Raw genomic sequence first — 21,983 nt, 5'->3', positions numbered from 1 at the left:
AAGCAGGCATATATAGGTAGGCAGTGGCGGATCATCCGATAGGGCGAGCCTGGGCGGCCGCCCTACCTAGACCCGGCGCCGATTCTTCGTTTTCCCGGCGTCCAGTAGTGGGCCAAACCAATTTTAAAAGCCCAACTTGCTTGCTACTGAAGGAAAAAGGCCCTTTCGTGATTTAGAGGGAAGGTGAAGCGGTGACTAATCATTTTATTTTCAAACTTATAGGTTTATCATTCAGCTTTGGATGTATGTCTAATACCGTTACATGGAGCAAATGTTTTTGCCTTTTTTGAGGTATTATCTGTTATCTTTATGCAATATGGTTACCGCTTAGCGTGAACTATTTATTATAGATGTTCCCGACTTCTCGTTTTGTTTGTCTTCAAGACTTCAACTCTGCGCCTCCGCCATACCTAATTTTTAGTCCTGGATCCGCTAGGCACTCCTGAGTCCTGAGCTCACACTAGGAGAACAAACTCAGGTTTGCGCTTGTATGTCGTAGCAGAATTCGCAAACATAAGAAGGTTCAGCAGCTGCAATCCTGCCATCAACCAGAAGAAAAGATCAAGACGACCCTTATTGAGGTTCTCTGGGATCCAGCCAAGGCGCCCTCTTCCCGCTGTTACTGAATCGATGAACTTTAACGTGATAGAGACAAGGTAACTTCCGAGGGTGATCATGATAAGAGAGCAAGCCTGACACAAGCTTCTCATGGCATCAGGAGACTGCTCGTACGCAAATTCGAAGAAACCAACAACGGTGAATACTTTCGCTACGCCTACAAATAAGTACTGTGGTGCCTGCCACATAATATTCATAGGAACTGCTGCGTTACGGTCCAGTAGCCCTCTCTCCTTGGCGATGTCAAGCCTCACCATCTCCACCACTGCAGCTGAAACCAAAGAAAGCACAGCAAAAACCATTCCGACACCAATGCGTTGTAGCTCAGAGCCTCAGACAACCCTCTCTTGATGCCAGTGATCCTACTCACCATCGGCATGAGAACCTTGTTGTAGCAAGGGGCCAAGATGAGGATACAGAGGCAGTTGAAGGTCGTCAGAGAGGCGGGAGGAATGGAGAAACCATACATGTAGTTGTCCATGACTTGTCCTTGCTCCACGAAAAGAGGAAATAGAGCTTCTGCTGTGTTGAAAATTATGCCAGCTAGTAGGACAGGCAACATTCTAGCCAAGATCTTCAACTCCTCCACTTGTGTCACTGTGCAAAGCTTCCATGGACTGGGCACATCAGCGGTTGTTTCATTGGAGGAAGAAATGGTGGCAGCTCGATCAAAGAACCTAAACGCGACAATTATTTATTCAGAACAGACTTGTGGACAAAAATAATTATAGAACTTTTAGACCAAGACGCAGAAAAATAAATTGAATGAATAAAGAGAAGATTGTGTGTCAAAAGCCCTGAATACCATACCTTAGTCCTTCAGTATGCATCAACTTTCTGCTCCCTACAATTGCTGATTCCTTGCCCGGCGTTTCATACAGAAGAGCGCTGTCAATCGGCACATCCAGATGGACCTTTCGAATAGCTGCAACGAAAACCTGGCAAATCCTAGTGAGCGCGCTTCCTCCTGGTCTTTGATACCTGTAGATCTTCATGCAGGCAAGAAATCCGGCTATTCCAATCACTGAAAACAGTGTAGGTATGCCGAAGCCCCACCCCCACCCCCAGTTGTCCTGAACATACACGAGGAGTGTGCTCGCAAAGAAGAATCCACCATTTACTGCGAAATAGTACCAGTTGTAGTACAGCTCCTTCTGCACCTTCTCTGTTCCATCGGTGTCGTCTAATTGATCAGCCCCAAATGTGGGAACACATGGCCAGATACCACCTAGGCCTAGAGCAGTCAAGAGAAGACCGAGAGAATTCAGGGCATCCTGATGAGAGATCTCCGAAGTGTGGATGCTTGCTGGTATCACTGCTGCAAGTGTCAGTAGAACCATTCCCTGCAAAGTGCAAACAAACGTTCATACATACGCACTGATAGTTGTACACTTGAATCGTGGAAGAAATTTGAACTGAACATGCAGATTTCACAAACAAAGGCTGCAGGGAGTGCTGAAAGTTATTACAGAGGTAAAGATGGTGAGGGAAATGACAATTGTCCGGTGCCTTCCCCAATAGGAATCTGCCAAGAATGCCCCAAGAAGGGGAGTGAGGTAGCAGGTTCCCTGCCACGAAGCGATGTTGCTCGCAGCGGCAACGTTGCTCTGCTTCTGCACTTTTGTCAGGTAGCTGACCAGGTTTGTCCCAACACCATAGTACGCCAACGAACCGCAAAATTCACCACCTGCATTTGAGAAAAATTCATGACTAGAATAAAACTCTTTTGGGATAAGAAAAATATAGGCGCCAGCGTCTGATTACCAAGAATTGAGTAGCAGGCTCTCCATGTTCCTGTATGTTTTTTCGATGCAGGGTTGCCTTTGATATCGACAGAGCCATTGCAGGTACATAATTCACTTTCCTGAAAACCGTGACAACAGGATATCACATTTGTAAACTCATTATATGGATCGACAAATGACAGGCATTGTATATACCTCACACTAGTAAGTAGTAACACTCAACTCTCTGCCGTCGTGACAAGCTCCTAAAGCAGCAGTTTCAGATTTATATGAACAAGAGTGACACTCTGTTTTTCTCAGTAAGTTCGTACTATCATGTTCATGTATTGTACACCATATATACCATCAGATGATGAATCAACGACACGTGACCCTTCATACTAGTCCACAGCAAGAGAACTCATCAAGGGAATCGAAACAGAAGGTACCTACCGGATGGCCATCGGTGGAAACAATGGAGTGGTCGGCAGACTCCATATTGTCGTCGTTGCTGTCCACATTCAGGCTGTATGCTGCCTCCTCACATTGGCTCAGGCAAGGCCGGCGCCACCGGTCCTCGTCGTCGTCTGCCATGAGCTTCTGCCGGTGCGATCGGCGAGACAGAAGGGGTGAAGGCGGCGTCGAGGGCGAGGGAGAGGCCAGAGATCTCGCTCTCGCGGCTGGAAGATGGATGTACCCGCAAGCTCCACATGTTGCAGCAATGGCTTTTGCAGTTTATACCTCCATCGTCGATCGGCAAAGCACGTGCGGCGCATCGGCGTTGGATCCATCCATCATTTGCCATCGTATGGGTCGAATAAACTAGCGAAAACTTCCATGCTCATGCCGCCGTCCTGTCCTGACACTGCCAGCCATTCCTCGTAGTATCTCTCACCAACTTTCTTTAACTTTTCTTCCTTACACGACTTTGTATGCCGCGCCACTGTGTTGTTGACGTTGTCCAAATTGATAGAATATTTGAGATTAAAACCATTTATTTAATATCTATTATATTATTAAAAGAGTGTTAAAAGAAGCCACCACGTTCGCCGAGAGGGTCTAGAAATTTCCACATTAATCTAAAAAAGAGAAGAATTTGCACCATTGGATTTTATGAAGATCTAACGGTTCAAACTAACTCAAGAGTTCATATCAAATACGATTAATAAATAGCTAATTTCGGATTTAAAAAATTAAGGAAAATTAAGATATGGCAAAGAGTCCATGCTGAATACTATTAGTAAATAGTTTAATTCGGAATTAAAAAAATAAGGAAATTAGGGCTTAATCAAAGAGTCCTTGAATACAATTACTAAATAGGAAAATTCTGAATTATCAAATTAAAAAAATAGCATTACCACTAGATAAAAATTAATATTAGCTGAATAGCTAAATTTAAAATTAAAAGTATAAATTCTATTATATTATTAAGGGAGTGTTAAAATAAGCCACCACGTTCGTCGAGAGGGTCTAGAAATTCCTACGTTATTCTATGACTGTCCAACTGTTGTCAGTTGACTAATTTTTTAGTATGTCATATTGTTAGTACCTGTTAAAAGTTTTGCAAACGGATTATGCATTCTGTACGATTGAAGAAGAGGGGGCATGGGTAATACGTGAGCTTGATGGAAAAAAACATATGTTTTAGAATGCAAAGAGATGTGCCTATTTAGCAACTACTGGTGGCTAGCAGCACGGTGGTCGCAGGCAACAAGCTGGCGGAGGGAGCCTCCGACGCGATGTGCCCCCGGTGTCGTGGCACTGCCCCGACGTGAAGGGATGTTGAAGATGGATGGACGGATGATTTCGTGATGATGATGGAGTAAAGAAACGCGATGAGATTAATAAGTAGTTAATTTCGAATTTAAAAAATTAAAAAAAACATGACAAATAGTCCATGCCAAATACGATTGGTAAATATAGCTTAATTTGGAATTGAAAAAATAAGGAAATTAGGACTTAACCAAAGAGTCCATGTTGAATACAATTACTAAATAGGCAAATTCGGAATTATAAAATTAAAAAAATTAGCATTGGCACACGACAAAAAAATTATTATTAGCCAAATAGCTAAATTAAAATTAAAAGTATAAAAAAATTGGCATCAAATATGATTAATAAATAGATAAATGCAAGAACTAGAATAAAAAAATTATTGTTGATGTGTGTAGTAATTATGAATCATATTAAGAAGAAAAATAGCTAAATAAATAGTATCAAATGCAATAATAAAAATCCAAGTTTGAGTTTCATGGAAAATAAAGTTAATAAATACTCCAAATTAACGAAGATCTAAATAGTATTTGTGTATAGGATTTACACCATTCGATTTAATGAAGATCTAATGATCTAAATTGGACAAAAGAGTCCATGTCCAATTTAATGAGATGCAATATTTTAAACTACCAAAAAGTGTATGTATCTAATTAAAGTTAAATACAGGGTCCGCATGACATAAAAACTCATATTACCATCTATGTCTCGCATTAATATTCCTTAAAGATGCAAAAAAAATAGCAATAGCATAAGCGTGACAACACGACCATAGTTGTATTGTATTGGTACTATTGAAAGAGATAATTGCTTTGAAAAACCTTTGGAACGCCCTGCACTACGACGCGACCATAGTTTTTGCCCGAGATTCCGAATCACAACTTTTTGAGTCTCAAGAACGTCCTGCAGTACATGCAGCTGCATGAAGCACACTGGATTCTACTCAAAATCATTGCCGAACTCAATCAATCCATTTCTTCTGGAGCAACCAAACGTCAAGATAGAGACGAAAAAATAATGATGATGCGTAGAGTTTCACATATTGCAATCTATTGCAAGACCATCTGCACCTTATGATTGTAAGTGTGGGCCAATGAATACACAGACGAATCAATGTGAGAGAAATATCCGCTAAAGAACCAATGTTTTCTCCAAGCAAGGATTATTATCATAAATATTGTATATTCTTGAACAACTTTAGTTATACAAACTAATCTGATGGTGGTCAACAAAGAATTATGATTCTATGGGCATATAAATAGTTCCATACAAGTAATAATCACTGGGATAAAGGGTAAAGCACCGAAACCTACAAATAAATGTGACTATTATTAGCTCAATCTAAATAGATGCATGGGAAAAATCAGGGAGTTAGTCATGTGAGGAATCAAATAGCATAGATAATTATTAACATTATTATCCCCATCTAATCTTCTATAAGTACACATTAGGCATGGAACACAAATGTGATCGATACCTCTAAAGAAGTACAGAGAAAGAAAAGAGAAAAGGATAAAGAAGCACCAAGATTGAACGGGTAAGGAAAGTAGAAAAAGGAGAATAGAAAAAGAAGGCAGGAAAAATGGGAAAATGAGGGCAAAAGAAAAGGACAAAAGTGAATTTATTGGTTTAGTCTATAAATAATATCATTAGAATGAGAAAAATATTAAATTATAGCCATGTCATGTTGGACATTTGACATCTTTCATATATTCATGAAAAATTAGAAGAAACGGTTCTACCGAACGGTTTTCAAAACATCTCTATATCCATAAAAAAAAGCTGCTCCATCAAAGAAGCTACAACTGGAGTTATTTTAGCCACAGATACAGGCCTGAAGCCCTACTAATCTATCTCAAAGTCGATTGCCTACAGTACAAAATCAAATGATTCAAACAAATGTACGTTGTCGATGCTCCTCTTCGCTCAGGAAAAAAAACCCTGAGGCACAATACTAAATAGGAAACTTCTCCATTAGATGCATCGGATGCAATACACACTAATCGATTTCAAATATACCGAGGAACAAAATAGAAGACAGAGAAATCAATAAAATTGCTAGAGAAAATGGAAAATAAAGAAAAGAGTTAGAAACAACAACAAAAATATATATGGAACTATCTATCACCGAGATGACAAAACTCTAAAGTAGACCAATATATGCAGTCATATGGGCTAAAAACAAATAAATTGTGCTGTAACAAAAGTGGGAAAAATAATAATAGGTTCGGTTAAATAAAAAATTTAAAACATATATGCATTAACATAGCACACATATATATAAGTTTTGCATAACATTTATTTACCAAAGCCAGCAGGAGGCCTCAACTTATTTTTTAGCATAACTTTTTTTGTCTAATCCATGATCATTTTTATTTCGCTCCGATGATGAGTCAGGTCTAGATCTGCTAGATGCTACTTAAGTGCTCTAACAACTACACTAGATATATTTTCGCTAAATATTAATCAAAATATTGCAAGATACAAATCGAACTCCAACATCTAAGTTACAGATTGTTGGCAAACATAACTATTAAATACATATAAATATATTTCATAATTATAAAAAACTTTATATGAATACAATTATGTACAATTTGCTCCGTATTCAAGGTGACCCAAAATTGAATTCAATCCGCAAATTTAGATTTTGCAGGTTTAAGTACTAAAATATGCAACTATAACATAGAACAAAGCAACATAAAAAGTGATGATTGATATGAACTCCTATACATAGAAAGCTGCAAGTAGTATAATATTCAACAAGAGCAAACGAGAGATAAATAAATTACAAAATACATCTCTTCTGTCAATGTAAATATTTTTAAAGAATTAAATAAAAAACTAGCTACCCGTGCTATTAGCGCGGGCCACCTTGCTAGTTCAATAAATTCCAAGGCTCATGTTTAAGTTAGGAGTTTTGTATGAGTAATTGAGAGAATAAGTGGCTGCTAACTTATGGCTTGATTAGTGACTAGTAACGGCCATTTTGACGGTGGGAGTTACTAGTGACTAGTAACGGCCATTTTGATGGTGGGAGTTACTAGTAATGGTTATTTTGATGACCATGATGCGTAGTGATGGCAGCCATTATGCACCTCTTCATTTTCTCTCTTGTGTATATACGTGAGCATACAACTCTCATTCGAGAGTGCTGAATTTTGACTCCAGCTTGTCTTGCTCTTATTCACAATTGAGTTGTCTCCAACCTTTCCCCGTCCCAACACTCTGCGCACACGGAGAGTTGGGAGAGCAGGCCTCCGGAACCACCGCCCGTCTAGCGACACCTGCTAGGTGTGCAGGCGATCAGGTTTTTGGGGAGCGTCGTCGCGACTGCTCGCTTCTCCGTCCCTGGTGTGGTAGCTGTAGCTGCGCACGCCGTTCATCTTCCTCCCGGTGTCCGTTCGAGTTGCTGCGCACATCTCCTGGTGGTGGCCGTCCGTGGCACGTCTTCCTCCTGGCGCAACTCCTGCTCGATGGTTGTTCGCGGGACTACACTGCGAACAACGTCCTGCATCGAGCCTCGATCGACGACATCGAACAACACGTTATGGCGACTAACGTGAATGGAGCAACCGATGCCTTGAGCATGGGTCCCTCCGCTGGGTACATCCTAGCAACCTTTGCGATCTATTTAATTAACAGTATCGCATTATGTTTGATGATGAGCATGTTTTTAGCTACTGCGTCTAGTAGTTTACACGTGCACATATATGTCGTCACAATAATCGCATGCTATTTCTGGATTAAATTTAGCATGAAAATGCCTAAATTCCTAATACAAATGGCCAAAACACTAACAGGTCGGTGCCATAGATTCATTTAAATACTAACCTTTTAGCGCACCCGGGTTGTTTGAGACTGATGCCAACATTTTCGGAAAAAACTACTGATCAAGTTTCTCGATCCTCCTCACTGCTCCACCGCTGCTTCTTTGCTCACCCTCACCTCTCAGCCCTCACATGTTACAATCAGGGTTATCAGGCCCTGTTTGTTTGCACACAACTAATAATTAGCTTCTGAAATTCAGTTGGTTTTAGTTACCTTGGACTTAAATGGGTCTAACTAATTTTCATTAAAACAAGTGTGCAACCAACTATCATCTATTAGCTGGTTAGATATATCTAATACTAGCTAATAATTAGCAACTAATTTTTAGCTGAAACAAACAGAGCCTCGGTCTAGCATGCGTAATGATGGCCAACATAAAGCCCTTTTATCACAAGGTGTTCAATAGTGTTAAATTACATAGACCATTTATAACGACTCATGACAGAGATTTAGCCAGAGCATCAAGTGTGCATCCCCTCATCGTTTTTTGATCTTATATCACACGTCATGGTTTACATGATGTCTCGGTGCTGCTCCCTCGGTTCCAAACTATAGGTTGTTTGATTTTTTTCAAAACAAACTTTAACCACTTGTCTTATTCAAATAATTTATACAAATATGAACAAGTTTCTGTCGTGCTTAAAAATATATTATATGATAAAGTAAACCATAGTAAATAGTAATTCTAAATCTTTGAAAAAGATGAAGTGTTCAAAATTGGTATCAAAAAAGTCAAACAACATATAATTTGAGACAGATGGAGTATTACACAAAAATATGGATGTACAAGAGTGATTTTTGTTCGCTATAATAAAACGCTATGTATTGGATGGTTCTCAAAAGTCAGGATGACTTGCTCATCGGTTTGTGCTAAGTGATTGTCAACACGTGAAGGCGTCTTGGGTGAGTTAGGTGGACTAACCAAGCTTGGTGCTCCGAGGAGACATGTGATTTCTTGCTTGTAGTGTGCAGGTGTACACGGATGACATAGTGATCGGTGATGGTGGTTTGAGACCGGCGAGCCGAGAATGTGCGCCAACGGACCATGTAGTGACGTGAGGGCATGTTTGGCACTTATGCCTATGACCATTCAACAGCGAAGAGCAGACGATGCTTGGCCAAAGTTGTGACCCCTCAGGTGTCAGTACTTTTAAATACAATCAATGTACCTTAGTTAAAGTTAAAGGAAAATTTTGAGAAATTAATTCAAAGAGAAAGGGTCAAATAAAAGACAAATCATACAAAAGGAATTAAAGGAAAAAGAAAAAGGAGTGAAAAGCTACTCAAAAATTTAATTCAAAAATGTGCACCAAATTTTAGTGGCTCATGAGAGGTGTTTCAATTGACATGTGCTCAATTGAACTTCAGCCAAAATCAATTCAAAAACTGAATAAAACTAAAGTCCTTTTGTGCAAATATGTAAATGTACCAATAGTTCAAAATGTGAGTTTCAAATGAAAATTTGCATAACACTAAAGTTGTAGATCTTGAAAAGTTATGCAAAAGTGGTATTCAACACTTTTTCATTTGAGCCCTCCAAATAGGAGATAATTTCAGTTTACCGAGAGGTCCCTGAAATTTTCAGAAATCGCAAAAGAGCCCCCATCTCCATCTCTCTCTCCCGGCTGGCTCTGTTTCGCCCGCCGCCCGCCGTACGCCGCCGGTGGACTTCGTCCACCGCGCGCCCGCGGCCAAATGGACCCAGGGGAGTCTCTCAGCGCCACCTAGCCGCCCCTTGGCACCCCCTCGCGCGCACACGCGTCTCAGACCCCTTCCCGAGCCGCCACGACACCCCCGGCCGGCGCAGCGCCGCTGCAGCTCCGCCCGCTCGCCGTCGAGTCGCCCAGGACCAAATCGACCTCCCCCAGTCACTACATTCCTCACCCAGGAGCTCTTTGGCCTATAAAGACCCCCAGAACTCCACATCGCGCCCCTTCTTCCCCTTCTTCCTCCTCCCGCCGCTCCGCCATGGCCGCCGAGATCCAGCTCACACGGACCGGCTAGCCCAGCCCCACATTGCCCCCTCCGACCACCGCAACAGCTTCGCCACCTCCTAGTTAAGCTCCACGCGCGCGGAATCGACCCCAAACCTCCTCCCGACGCCGTTCCCCTTTTGCGCCGCCGCCGGCGAGCTCAGGCTCACCGCAGACCGGCCAGCTCCGAGGGAGATCGAGCACAACAGCTACCCCAGAAGCATCCACGAGCTCACGCCGTGCTCGTGCGCTCCCTGTTCCCCTACCCCGAGCCCTCCTTCACCTCCAGCGCCGGCGAACCGAACAACCACCCCGCCATTGACGCCGACGAGCTCGAAACCGTGCACCAGACGCTCGAACGTCGACCAGGGTAGGTGTTCCTCGATCCTTTCTCTCCCACGCGCCTCCCCGTGGCAGCCCCGGTAAGCCCTGCACCGCAGAACACCACCGGCAAGATGCCACGGCGGAGAAGGCCGGCGAAGGACCCGGTTGTAAATACTTTTCTTTGTTCAAGGGTGTTTCTGCAAGTTTTTCAGTGTATACCAGTGAACTCCTAAAATGCGAAACAAATCACAGAAAAATCGAAAAAATGCAAACTCAACTGATCTGGATTCCTTGTAACAAGATCTATAAATTTTGTAACATTCACATTTGCAGAAACTCAACCGAATTTAATCTAGTGAAAAGAATAAGAAAACCACCTTATGCATGTTCATGAAGTTCTGCCCATCAAATGACCTTGACTTTTGGATATGTTATCACTAATGGAATTTTAAGATCACATTAAAACCAAAGCAGTATCATATTGGAACAATCAAGATTCTCTAATCTGTTGTTAGCTTTCTTGATTTAATTCTGGAAACTATGCACATGAACTTGCTCTGAAATTTTTACTGAGTGCATTTAAAACAAAAACACTGTTAATACATAAATTTCAGATTTATTAGAGTTCATTTGCTATATACCATGATTTATGCTTGTGTAATCAACTTAATTCCTCATATATAGTTCTTATGCTCAGAAAAACCTATATTTATTTCTGGAGTCTCTTTTTAGCTCTGTGTTCCTGTCTAAAAATTTTGAGCTGCAGTTACTGAGTTTTGCTTTGTCGAATAATCATGCTTAGCATCTTAGGGCTAGGTTTACTATTTTTTGTTCTGAGTAATCTACAATGTTTCTGATCATTATTTTTGGGCATGATCTTGTTTAGAGTATGCTCTACCTGTAATAAAAAGTTCATATGTAATACTAGCTAAATGCACCTTGAGAAATTTATGCAAACTCATGCTAAGTTAACTGAATAACTAATTTACCATAGTGATTTAAATCTTGAAAAATTTTCTGGAGTATGTATAACTCATTACTAGTCTCTGGTAAAAATTTGAGAGCCATATCTCTAGTAAAACTCTCTGTAGAATTAATCTTAGTTAAAAGCTTGCTGTTTTTGTTCTTTTTATCACCTCAGTTATATAAGTGAATAAAATCTGGAAAAATTTCAGTGCTGAGTATATGCTTTGAAGTTGCTCCCATAAAATTTGTAGCACCAGAACCCATGTTGAACGTTCTGTACAAAAAGATAAAGTAACTAGAGTAATCCATTTGCATGAATAGTTATAGTTTTTGCTCTATGGTAAATGCTGAATTTATGCCATGAAGGTTCAAGTTTGGATCTGAGTTACTTTAGTGTTTCATCACTAGCTCTTTAGTAGTTGTGTTGATAAGAAATAAGAGAAGCATGCTATGTGTTGAAATTGAAAAATGAAAACTAAAACCCCCCACTCATTCATGAAGAAACGTAGTTAGGTTTACTACTCTATAAATGACTGCCCATGAAATAAACTGTTGAAATCATCACTTAAGTAACTTTTGCTAGACTACAACTTTATCGTGAAGGAAAGAAATTGTTATCCATGAATAACTCATAATCTTGCATGGCATATAGAAACGGTTAATCTCGCGGACGGTGACTACGAACTAGTGCCTGCGGACTCTCGTGCGGAGCAGGAGGCTTCTTTGAACTGTACTAACTTGTCTCAAGACCTGGGCCAAGCCCCAGAAGCTTTTCTGCCTGACAGTGCCCAAGAAGGCAAGCCCCGGAGCATAATCCCGCTAATTTTTCCGAATTATCATTCTGCTATCTATTTATTAATGTATGGTAATAGTTGGTTTTCTGCATTTAAGTTTTCTAGGCATTGATCGAAAACCTTAGATGCATGATCCCTAGGAACCTATGTATGCTACCGGATCTTTCTATCGACTAGTTGCCATGCTAAATAGGTACGGTAGAAGTCGAGTGGTTTCCTGCCTCTCACGAGCAAATAGGAATTGTACTGACTTTAATTCCTGTTGAAATGTAAGGACAACGGGCGGGGTTGTGTAGTTGTGATACCCCGCTGGTGTAGTAAAAAATGGCTAAGGTCGCGGTGTGTGGCTCATTTCGTTAAGCGTTTGAAAGTACTAGCCACATACCGAGAAATATGGTAATCGGTAAGCTTAAGTACCTGATTGGACCGGCGAGTGGAACGACCATTCACCCTCTTGGTAGAAGTAGGGTTTATATTTTTGTCGCGACGTACGGGTGCAGAGTGGTCGGACTCTGTAGTCAGGGAGGGTGACCCGGATCCACGGACTGGAAAGAAAGGGGAAAAGTAGCGTGGGTGGGAGCGAAGTCAATCCCCATGCGTGTGGTCTAGGTTCCCCTGGCCAGGTTGAAATTCGATTCGGAATCGTCCGCCTCTCACGGTATGAGATTGCTTAATGATTTCGGTCACATAGAGTAACAAGTGGAACATGATGATGATAATACTGCTGGTTGATTAAATGATTGCTCTACCATGTTTGTGTAGAGTTAGTTGCAAATTTAGAATGGTTAATCCCACTAGAATCCGGCTAAGTAAAACCTGAAAGTAAGGATCAACACTTAGCGGCATTTTTGGCAAGCAAACCCCACCAACCAAAATGCCTTGCATGTCTAGTTATCGGACTATGTTATATCCGGAGACGGGTCAGTCTTGCTGAGTATTAGTAAACTCAGCTTTGCTTGTGGCACTGTTTTTCAGGTACTAACTTTGAAGATCTGTTTGCAAGTCTTACTTGGCCTTGTACCTTGCCTCCGGGTTGGTCTGTTGAGTGGGATGGCCCTTCAGCTGGTGCTAATCGCCCTCCCTCTGAGTGACACATTCGTACGGGCTTTATCGATGCGTCACTATATATCGCTAGTTATCTTTTACTGCTTCCGCTGAACATGAGACTTGAATAATTGAGTAGTTGGAACTCCGTAGTACTTTGCTACTCTGAACATGGTTTGTAATAAATTTCCTTTCCGCTGCAATCACTCTGAGATGTATGAAATATTCTGTGTTGTAATCTTTGGGCTCACCTTCGTGTGAGTGTTGTCTGCTGATCCTGGAATCGCGTGGCTTTTATCGAGGCTTCACTCGAGGAACTACCGGTGAGTGCCAATTTGGGTCAGAGTTGCTTAGCAACAAAGATCAGTGCACCCGGGCCCAGTAGTTTTGGGTGGTTCCGCCACAAAAGTAGGCCGTGTGGGGTTGTGGGCCATGCAATCCTAATGCTATAGAAGCTGTGTAGGGACACGTGGGTACGACAATGGTGGCGGAGTCAAGCAAGGGAAGGACCGAGTCTTTGTGACTTGGAGCTTGTGGCTCGCAGCAGAGTGACACATTGAAGCCAGGAGGTTTGTTAGCTAAGTCAGAAAAAACCAACGATGTGAATGGTTTAGATGGTTTGGGCCTCAAAATCATCGAAAAGGATGAAGACGGTGTGGGCCAAGTCATCGGAGGAATGGCAGGCCAAGGCCCTAGTTGAAGCCAAGGAGGGATGGCATGCCCATGGCTTAGGATTTTCCTAAAAACAACGAACCGGATGCGTGGATCAATGTATATGGCATCATTGCAAAGCTTGCGTTGAAGCAAAGCAATGTGCTCATAGCATTATGGCCATCCAATCACATCTCATGTATCTTTCCTATTTTGTCCGTATGGGCTTCTAGATTTAATTTCTAGCGTAAAGGTAGTTTAGTCATATGTAGGGCGCCATATGTATGGGAGAGGGCTGCTCCCATCTCTAGGCCTTTGACCCCCAATTTCATTTTTATTAGCCTTAGGTGCAGCGAAATGCTTCATGTAAGAGAGTAGGGATGAAAACTGTAACGGTAAACTATCGTTTACCGAGATACCGTTCACCATATTGATTGTGTAATGGTGAATACCGTTTCAAACCGTTACTGAGATTAAATTTTGATTTTCTAATTTCTATCAAGCATCGTATTATAGTTGACAATAAGTAGTCAGATAACGAAACTGGGCAAATTTCCGACAGTAACCGAAAAATCCCGTTTTCATCCCTATAAGAGAGGGTGAGGGATTTAGAGAGTTAGCCACCTCAATCCTTCGTTCTCCACTAAAGAGAGGGATGATGTTTGGGCGGTGGTTGCATTTTGTATATTAGGAGACCTCTTGAGTAATCCAAATACTTTTCTTTAGATCCAGGTGTCCAAATTCAAGAGGATTAATGATTGATTCCATGTTTTCCCCTCTCTTCCTCTTTTTGCATAGTTTTGAGGTTTCCCTTGGATTTTTGGTGTTTTCTTGATCCATGGCTGAATTCCTTGTTCTTGCAGTTTTGTGAGCTTGCTAGGACGAGGTTGAATGTATTTCCATATGAAGATTGGGCCTAGAACCTCTAGTAACTTGAGTATTTCAGTTTAAGGGTGTTCTAGATCCAACATCCTTCCACCAACTTTATTTTTTGTAGAGGCCATGAATTAGAGATCCTTTTGAGGAGATCTTTTGGAGACAAGTTCAGTTTGACCTTTAGATCATATTCCTGAAGTTTGGTTGGATTTGGAGATGGTTTGATCGATATTCCCTTTCTAAGCCTTTTTTGCAAAACTATTTTTCTATTCTTTCTATGTTCATATAGTCCACTTCTAGGTGTGGATAGTCTGTGGCCTCACCTGCCATGTTTTGGATCCTGTTTGTGATTTTGGTTATTGATTGAAAACCAACACTTAGACTAATAAGTTTATTGAGATGCACATGCATTCGTAGGTGTTTAGGTCCAAGGATGAAAAAAAGAAGAAGAGAAAGAAGGATGAAGGCTAAGCCCGAAGTGCTACCCTAATCGGGGGTTCCGCTACTTGGTTAGCGGATGAGGGTCAAAGGGGAGCCGCAACAACATGGGCAAACACACAAAGATGACCAAGTAAATTACGTTTTTTCGTGAAAGTGTAAACTACTTAAAATCAGAGAAAATTGCATGGACCAGATGGTCTAGTCTGTATAAGATTGAATGGAGTAGACCTTTGAAGCATCTGATGTACAAAAGACTTGGGCAAGACACGGTGCATGGACCAGATGGTCCGAAATGTGTGAAAATGAAGCGTCTGATGACAAAAAGACTTGGGCTTGGTGCATGGACCAGATAGTCTGGAATGTGTGAAAATGAACGAAGAGGACATGTCATCGCCCTAGGGGCCTCAGGGAGATGGACAAATGCATATCTAGCTATCGAGCCTTTGGGCTGACTCACGGCGGCCCACTAGGAGCCGTACAGAGGCGTCAGGTCGGACCGACGCCCAGCGTTAGGCCGGACCTAGCGCAGCTGAGGCAACAGCTGGCGGCAGTCACCGGATTCGCACTTCCTCCAGGTCTGGAGGGGCGGGTCCGGCGTGACTTCGCCAGTAAGCTCAGTTCCCACCTGAGCCAAAGACGAGCACGCTCTGCCCCAGGCTCTACACAACATTAAATGCAAGTGATACGCTGCACCCGAGAGATTTTACTTGCGTGGCCTCTGACCAGTCAGAGACCAAGCACACCCAGTTGCACGCCTAAGAGTAATAAATGCCCACAGGAGTGACCGGGTGGTGCGTGCGGCTCCAGGCAGCAGAAGCACTCGAGTATGTACAGAGAGGGAATGTCCTATCATTTGTCTCAAGTCAATGCCTACTACTAAGTAGCATCCTAGACATAGGACCATAGGGTATGATGGCTAAGCCGGCTACAGGTGTAAGAAGGTCTTTCTTGTGTTCTACCCATACAGGCGGAGTGGTCGGGCTCTCTTCTTAGACTATAAAAGGGAGAGATCCATACTTGTGAAGGACAAGTTCTCTCAAGCTCACTCGAACCCCAGCAAATACAACCACTGTGATGTAGAGTGTTATATGCTCCGGCGGCTCGAACCTCTCTAAAACTCTGTCTTTCTTACCTCCGACAAGCTCACTGCCATCGTCGCCGGCTATACATCGACCCCACCTACTCACGAAGGGGCCTCCTTGGTACACGATAGGACCTTTGCCAAAGTTTCGGTCTATTGCGGTCGGCTGGCGTGCCATGTGCCAATAGACCGAAAGGTTTGGTTAGTGCAAGAGGATTCAGAGCAGACCAATTTGACAGAAACATCTCATCGCGCGCCTCTCCACTGCCGTCGCCGGACCCATCCCGCGCGCCTCTCCCCCGCCGCCGCCGCCACCACTATGGCCTCCCGCTCCTCCACTCCGCCGCCCTCAAGCCCTGTCACGGCCTATGACCTCAGGTCGCGTGGTGGTCGCCCCCAAGCCTGCGCCCGCCGCCCGGCCGTCTCCAGCCCACGCCCGCGCCCACGGCCGTCGCGTGCGCTTGCAGCAGGTGCCGAGCCGCTGTGCGTTGGGTTCTTCTTGTCCGCCGCCTGGTTCCATCGAAGGGGAGACTACCAGGTTCACTCTTGACCAGATCTGGCTCAAGCGTCTCCATGCTCGTCTCCTTCATCGATGCTATGCAGCAATGAAGGAAGAAATAGTTTCATTTTGCTTTATCTGAAGATGTTGATCCATGTGCTGTTTACTTGTAAACACACCATTTTCTATTTTTTTTCCAGATCTACCTGTTAAGCAGCGAAAAAAATAGGTGAATTTGTTTCATTCGTTCATGGGCTACTTGCTGTGATTCATATCTAGGCTATGAGAACAGGTTTAAAGAAAATACAGAGAAGAAATATTGCTATGTATGTTTTCGTCTTTTTTTTTGTATGATCTAAGATGTCGAATGTTTATACGTGTCCTTTTAATTTTTTTTATATTCATGCTTGCCAATGTCCTGTACTACCTTACATATACAGAATGGACACCCGCCGCCAAATACATCGCATAAAGACACAAAAGCAGCCCATAGATGCATCCAGGAAAATGGGCCTGCAGCCCAACAACAAAGGGTAAAAATGGACATCCATAAAAATACTTGAAAAATAGGAGCTGGAGTTGACTAGACAAGCCAAACATCTTTTCACCCACCTCAACTCCATGGTGGAGCTGCTCTATGGTGGAGTTGTTGGAGTGGAGCTGAAATAGTTGGAGTGGAGCTCTCCCAAACACCCCCTTAGAGAGGTTATTGTGGTTGAATTTTGGAGTGGCTCCTATTCACCTTGTTCCCTCAACTAGGGTCAATGAAACAAAAATGTGTCAGTGGTGATCTAGTGAACCGGCCTGATCTATTGAAAACAGACTCACCATCTAAGAAATTTGCTCTCACCATTAGATTGCTAAGCTTATTACCAGGATCTATTTATGCACTAGATTGTTCTGCCTCACTAGGAAAATGGAACGCACAAAACTGCCCTGACATAACATTGTTACTACTTATCAGGTCAACCTGATGAGCAACATCTCCAATTCCACAGTGTGCCATGAGTAACCAGACGAAGGTGAGAAGCTCCCCTCCTCTTCCCAGTTGCTTGGCGTGCAGATCCACTGGGCACTTGCCAGCTGCAAAAATAAGTAGTCTCATCCACACGTCTCTGGTCTCAATCAATGTCTCACACCATAGCCCGGGTTCTTCCTGTTCTTTCAAACATTCCTCGTCACCAAACTCCAGAATATTCTCCACTAGCTGATAAGCAGTGTCCAGAACATCCTGCTTGCTGCTGCTATTATTCCTGATGACCTTCTCATAAAATTCTGCTAGCGTATCCTCTGCAGTGCCACTGAGGGGCAACATGGAAGGCTGCACAACTAAGAGGTAGACCATATAATTTGATATCTTTCTGCATGTGTCCATGATAGTATTGATGCTTGCAACTGTACCATTCGTGCTGATGACCTCGTCGTTAGGGCGTTTCCTTAGGTGCAGCTCTGTATATGTATGCAACAGGATGATGTTATCACCAAAAGAATTAGCGGCGGAGTTCAGTGTAGCTTTGATAATTGGACGAATATGTGACCAGTGTTGTTGCTCAGTTTGTCTAGTAAACTCCTCGCGAGCAACACGCTGAACCCATGTGACAACATTTTCCATGATGTCCTTGTTTACTTGAACATGCTTTGTGTGGCGTAGCTTTCTGACAAAAAATTTCTTTTCAACAGAACTTAACACCTTTCTGAAGAAGATAAGCACTTTGGATGATGTTCTTGGTTGATGAAGGACTATACACGAACTCAGAAAGTTGTACTGCCCCATTGAGTTTGACCACAATATCCTCTTCTCCGGCCAACCAATACTACCCGAGAGAAGAAGCCAAGTAACATGGGCAAGCATTTCATTCTTTCGAGCTTTGAAGAATGCCCAGGTCCATGGTGACATGACCATCAAAACGACAGCACAAGATTCAAGACCAAAGCCGCCGATGAATAACGCGTAGGTGATTGCAGCATCAGCTCTGCTGGAATATTGTTTGCTGTTTGCGATTATGAAGAGCACAAAGGCAGATATTATTGAGATCTGGCTGATGCACCGGAGTATGATTCCACTCGTTGTACGAAGCACCATGGCTTTGGTGTAGAGATCATCATACATCATAGCAAGCTCTACCTCTAGCAACTTGAGCACTTGATCCAGTGGTCTATCTGCTTGGAACTTGAATACCTCACGAACTTTCATCTGGGAGACGTTGCGTCCGGAGAAGAGATCTCGGACTCCTGGCATTGAGCTTAAACCATAAAAGACTGTGCCAACATAGGTTCCCTTATCAACTTCAACATTCAGTTTTTGCAATTGCCAACTTGTTTCCCTAAGGCCATCTCGGCTACCGCACTTAAGAGCCCATGTCCTCTCTCCATACCTGATGATTCCAGCAAGAAAGACAAGTATGGCTGGAGCTAAAATCTTCAGGTTGTGTCGACCTGTCGATTTCCAAAAGGCGTATAAGGCCAAGAAGACTTGGATGGACAAGTTCAGCAGGTGCCTCAGCCACAAGTTGTTGTCCTCCACAGAGAAAGCAGTCATGGTGTCCTGCCCACCAAGATGGATGAGGAGGAATGGTGCCCAGAAGAAAGCTAACTGGTTGTGACTTGAATCAATGTCATTTGGATTCTTAATTCCATGGCATCCAACTGATGTTGCAGCATTCTCATCATTCTTTGATATGAGGCCAAGAGCATAGACTGCAACCATGTCTGCCCCCACATAGGCCAGCCAGATGGAAAGCCTAAGAATGGTGTTTGTGTAGTACCGCCTAATACCACCACCAAAGAAAAGGAATATTTGCAAGGTGAAGCTGAGCAGTACCACCAATTGGATTTCCCACTTGCTCCATAGCTCCACCAAGCCCTCCATTGTGAAGTTCATGCTTAATCGGTTAATGTTGTTACCCCTTGCCTTGTTCTAGCCAATGTGTGGGTTGTTGTAAAAACTCTATTACTCTTATTGCAACGATGTTATGTCTCCACAATGCACTGCATGTAGCACAAATACATTTATGTCATTTAATAATTTTATATGAAAAACATGCATGTTCTTGCATGTATGACGTTAAATTAAAATAAGAAAAAAGATCCCCAAATGTTCCCTCTCCTTGGTAGAAATTAGCATGTTAGTAAAAAAAGAAAGATAAACTATGATGAATCCAGATTAACATGGTTCAGATTAATTCAGCTATCGAAATATGTAACTTAGAGCTGTTACAATTGTTCAAAGGAACCAATTACACTATAGTGTAAGACAAGTACAATACAACACAACTCTTGTAATGCGGTATGACCGGATCCAGTCTCTGCGTTGCATAATAATCAAGGGAATCAGAGTCCAACAACATTAATGGTGCTACCGCAGCATAATATCAGCAAAGCTATACTGTTAGCCATGTTTACACAGAAGGTAGTCGTCCAGAAACCTTCAATACTCTATGCATCCAAGTATGTTTAATTCGATCAGTCGTCATTATTTGACAGGTCATGGATTAGTAAAAAAACGTTAGGGGGAGATAAGAACGATATAGGCTGTGTCCTTTCTAGAAGCGCAGCTGAGGGTTCTAGAGGTTGGTTATTTTTTCAAAAGATGCACGCATAGCTAGTCTTCTTTTTGAGTCGCGTTTCAGCGCCAACCCACCAAAGAGGATCGGACGGTGCCTTAACCTCAATAAGATAGAAACACAGCCCTAGAACTGCAACACTTTGACAACAATGACGCGGAAGTTAGGCGAATTTGTTAAGAGCGTTAAGTAAAAGCGCTAGTCTCCTGGTTTTGAAATAAAATTTTCGAAGAACATTTTTCTCACCATATGGTAGATGTAAGTTGTAACAAACTGATGATCATACCATTAAGGAGTAGGCTATGGGCGCAAGCCTCGGTTTCTACTTTCACTCAACCAGCATTAGCCTACTTAGAGCTCAAGTAAAGAAGCTTTTCTGGAAATATGGATTATTAATCCTAACCTCTGTTCATCTGATCGAAGCTAGTGAAGATAATCAGTGTTCAGATTGCAGACAGGCGAAGCATTTTGGTTGCTTGCATTTATTGAGCGCACCTATTTATACATTACTTGCTCTGTTATTTGTAATGCTGCAGTTTTATTTGCTTGGATGCAGACTTGATTACAAATTATTCCTGAAACATGTTGATATTCATCTTTGCAATCCAGATGCATATAACAATAACAAATAATTGGGAAGACTCTTGCACATACAGAGAGAGAAGGTTTAGAAGACTGAATTTGTGTGGGTTACCTGAGAGCTAGAAACAGAGATGTCTCTGTTAATCGAAGGTTGATGCATCAATCATGGCACGAGCTCCAGTAGACAGACGAACGTCAGGATGCTCCGCAACGCGCGCCGACAGAGTTAACTAGGTAGTTGCAAGTCTAAATGGCCTGGGAGAGCTGGATAATAGATCTAGCTAGGAGACAGTATCTCATCTTGGAGGGGATCGGGGGCAAGAGAGGAACCAGCTGGTCATGAAAGAATAGAGACTTGTTTGCCAATCTGTCTTTTGCAGTCTTGCTCCTTCCAAGCATTCTCTGGATTCACTTGTCGGTCAATAAAGGAGAAAATTAAAGGGCGCGACTGGGGACAGCAGATAAAGCGCTTTGCGTCGTTTATACGCCATGGATCAAGTCGGAGTTAGGAGGAGGCACCTTCATTCCACAACGAAATCAAACGCATAGCTATTCCAAAAGATATTCACCTTGTCAACCAGTCCTGACAACCAAGTCAAGATCTCGACTTCACTCAGGAATTAAACAGGGGCGGACCTAGTGGGTGGGCCACGTATGCCACGGCATATCTAAAATTCCAGCCCACCCAGTAAAAAGAAATGTTAGCTAGTCCAAGGCCCAGCAGCGTAACTCAGCCTGCTTAGTGCTTAGGGCGCTCAGCCTCTCACGGTCACGGATGGAAGACAGGAAGGACGCATGGTCGGCCCCAAACGGGACCTCTGGCGGCACTCGTGCCTCTCGACGTCTCGTGGCTCCGCGCACTGCTGCAAGCCGAGCGGGACTCGGCGATGGTGACGCGCCACCGCCGGCCAACGGACGCCGATTCGCCCCTGCGCCGCATCGTCCGCGTAAGCCTCTCGACATCGACGTTGTTGCTGCCTGCTGTGCTGCTGCATGCCCCGGTTCCGCCCTTCTGCAGCCGTAACCCGGGAGCGAGACCTCGGTGCCTCGGCCCTCCACTTGGCAGCTGCACTGCCTCCACGCACATTCTGGATTTCTGGTATGATATTTGTGGAAGTGAAACCCAAACTATAATTCTGTAGCGTATAGAAATTATGTATTCATGAATGTGTGTGGACATTAAAAATCATAGACCAGACAAGAAATAGCTTATGTTATTCATTCGAACTAGTATATTTGAACT

General features: G+C 43.0%; 2 protein-coding genes across 2 annotated transcripts; both read right to left on the bottom strand.

Moving 5' to 3' along the window:
- Positions 1 to 455: 455 nt before the first annotated feature.
- LOC120652740 (protein NRT1/ PTR FAMILY 8.3-like) lies at positions 456 to 2,936 on the bottom strand. Its single transcript, XM_039930651.1, is given in 6 exon segments — positions 456 to 953; positions 956 to 1,295; positions 1,429 to 1,961; positions 2,088 to 2,305; positions 2,383 to 2,482; positions 2,796 to 2,936. Coding segments are annotated over 6 exon segments (1,830 nt in total).
- Positions 2,937 to 17,055: 14,119 nt separating this feature from the next.
- On the bottom strand, positions 17,056 to 21,194 carry LOC120695533. The gene is made up of 3 exons (XM_039978757.1): positions 20,853 to 21,194; positions 17,424 to 19,583; positions 17,056 to 17,350 (listed from the first exon to the last, which is right to left on the bottom strand). Exon 2 carries the CDS (start codon positions 19,474 to 19,476, stop codon positions 17,479 to 17,481), a length of 1,998 nt encoding a protein of 665 aa, XP_039834691.1. The 5' UTR covers positions 19,477 to 19,583; positions 20,853 to 21,194; the 3' UTR covers positions 17,056 to 17,350; positions 17,424 to 17,478.
- Positions 21,195 to 21,983: the final 789 nt, after the last annotated feature.

Source organism: Panicum virgatum, chromosome 1K (assembly GCF_016808335.1).
Source record: "Panicum virgatum strain AP13 chromosome 1K, P.virgatum_v5, whole genome shotgun sequence".
Lineage (NCBI taxonomy): Eukaryota > Viridiplantae > Streptophyta > Magnoliopsida > Poales > Poaceae > Panicum > Panicum virgatum.
Note: the sequence above shows the minus strand (reverse complement) of the source record. Positions and strands in the feature narration are given on the sequence as shown.

Bases quoted from the DNA above. Each gene is read 5' to 3' on its own strand.
- LOC120695533 (XM_039978757.1), bottom strand. From the start codon at position 19,476: ATGAACTTCACAATGGAGGGCTTGGTGGAGCTATGGAGCAAGTGGGAA.